The sequence below is a fragment of the Acyrthosiphon pisum genome, unplaced genomic scaffold (genome assembly GCF_005508785.2).
Source record: "Acyrthosiphon pisum isolate AL4f unplaced genomic scaffold, pea_aphid_22Mar2018_4r6ur Scaffold_6275;HRSCAF=6839, whole genome shotgun sequence".
Classification (NCBI taxonomy): Eukaryota; Metazoa; Arthropoda; class Insecta; order Hemiptera; family Aphididae; genus Acyrthosiphon; species Acyrthosiphon pisum.
Genome location: NW_021776015.1, coordinates 1 through 2,402, shown reverse-complemented (window position 1 = coordinate 2,402; position 2,402 = coordinate 1). Strand labels below are relative to the sequence as shown.

Genomic DNA, 2,402 nt, shown 5'->3' with positions numbered 1-2,402 from the left:
CTTTTGCTTCATGCACAAATCTATGATACATCGTAGTATTCCCCATGCATTATCCATGTTCAGATTTATTTGAGTGGCAAATTCAGTAGGTTTGTATTGTTGTGTGCCTAATATAACATGCTTGGACGAATCACGAACTTGTACGCGGCTAACATATCCAAACTTTATGTAATCAGAGCCAGCAAGTAAAGCTTGTACCGTCCATTTAGCTAATTTACAAGCATTGTTTCGTAATTCAGTAGCCAAAACTCCTCCACGTTGTACATCTAACTTGTGACGCCAATCTACTCCACCAGACAACTATTTTATCAAACATAAAATCATATATTGTAATTTGTTGAAAAATAAATTTAACATTATCATACTTTTGAGTCCCATTCATTAAGTGCTTTAATGGTCAAAAACTGTAAATCTCCATTTGGTACTTGTAATACTGAGTCATGCTCACATCTAGCAACCAATACAATTCCATTATCCAGATCCCACTTCCGGTATCGATAAGCAACAGATGCTACTTCCCCATCAGTTTCATCATCTGACACAAATGGATTGGCTTCTTCAAACTTGTATCTTGCTTCTCCCTTAAATATTATGTCATTGAATACAAATATTTTTCTTTAATTGTTCAAGTAAAATATTATTAAACTTACAGTCTTTAATACTTGCTGCGAAAAATTATGGTTGATAAATGTAGCTTCTAATGCCAAGTTCCTTGGAGAATTCAAGCTATTTGCTTCTTCCGATGGAGGTTCTACTGCTGTTTCATTGACAGTAAGTAAATCTAAAAACCAAGTAAATAATAATTAGTAACAAAATCAATTTTATGTATTCTTAAAAAAAAAGTCTTACCAAATTCAGTATTATCTCTCTTATCAAAGAACAGTTTATCACCAACTTTTTCAATAACTATGTCCCAGCTGTAGTTAGATCGAGTACAACACATTAAGCATGCTAATATAGCATCTGTAGCATAAACATTACCCACAGTTTTCACCAACTAAAAAATAATATTTTAATTTTAATACAATAAGAAAAATATGGTAATAGAATAAGAAATATTGCTAAAACAATATTTATTGAATTAAAGTAGCCCCACCATCAATTGTATATGATCCAAGGGAGAACCTGACATAAATGTGATAATCAGTGATCACTGATAAGATATTGAGATGGTTAGGCCACATACTAAGATCCAATTAAATATCAAAAGATACTTTGATTAGGATATCCCCCCCCCCCCAAGGAAAAACTAAGCAACGTTAATTGGATAAATAAAACTAACAAAGATTTGAAAATTTTAGAAATAAGAAATTACAGTCTTATTAGTAGTTAGATGAATGAAAAGAAGTGTATAATACAGCAATGGGCCTGAATGACCCATCAGAAGCTGATATAAGAAGAATATTATGATACACAAAGGTGAATGTTGTTACGCTGAATGACTTATATTGAAATATATTGATACAATGACGCGTAAACTTACTTTTCTTATAATTGGATCATCAGTAGTAGTAACAGTATGGAAAAGTCTATCAACACGTTGCAATGGCTTTTCGTTCTTAACATTTATTCGGTCATATGACTTATCATAATATTCCAAAGAACCGCAACATACACTAAAATAATTATAAAATTAATAAAAAAAATGTTGAAAATAATCAAGTTTTGGTTTTTAAATAAATATAAGACTTACAGATCTTCAGGTTCTTTAACGGTAGGCAAAGATAATTTCGAAAATCTAACAAAGTCCATCTCTTCAATAGTATTCCAATCTGCTCTCACAGTAACTGAAGCATCTCGACTCTTCATTTGCATATTATTTTTATTGGATCGCCCACCTTGCTTATTATTCCAACCTCTACGAGCATTTGGATTTTTACGATCTCTGAAAAACATTATATTTTATTAATAACGTAATAGGTATATTTAGTAATATACTTAGGTATATTTAGTAATATATAGTAATAGTATGAGAAGATTTTAATTTATTAACAACAGAAACTCATTATGTTACAATAAAACTGTATAATATCTAGATACCATTAGCAAAATTGAAGTTATATTTTCTAATATTGAACTAATCTTAATGAAATGTTTAGTATCATATCATTGATATTCAAAGTAATAAAGTAAGTATACATAAACATGTTTGTAAACAGAAAATTAAACGGGTAATTTATTTATAGTATTTTAGATTTTATGTTTACTTAAAGTTAATATAGGTACCTAGCTGTCAAAAAATAGGGGGCATCCTCATTTTAAAATATGAATAAACTGTGGCTTTAGAGTTTAAAATTAAGTATATTTTACATTTATATTATTATAAGTTAGACAAATAGAAACTAAATATTAATAATAAGCTATAGTTGTATTATTGTATCTTTTTTCAAGTAAATATATTT

The 2,402-nt window shown here is 29.1% G+C and overlaps 1 protein-coding gene across 1 annotated transcript; it reads right to left on the bottom strand.

Moving 5' to 3' along the window:
* Window positions 1-3: 3 nt before the first annotated feature.
* Window positions 4-1,911, bottom strand: LOC100162496 (eukaryotic translation initiation factor 3 subunit D-like; the record flags this gene model as incomplete). Its single annotated transcript, XM_001950220.3, has 6 exons — window positions 1,694-1,911; window positions 1,484-1,616; window positions 850-997; window positions 651-781; window positions 366-581; window positions 4-300 (listed from the first exon to the last, which is right to left on the bottom strand). Coding segments are annotated over exons 1-6 (1,128 nt in total), but the record flags the coding sequence as incomplete, so codon positions are not given.
* Between the last annotated feature and the right edge of the window lie 491 nt (window positions 1,912-2,402).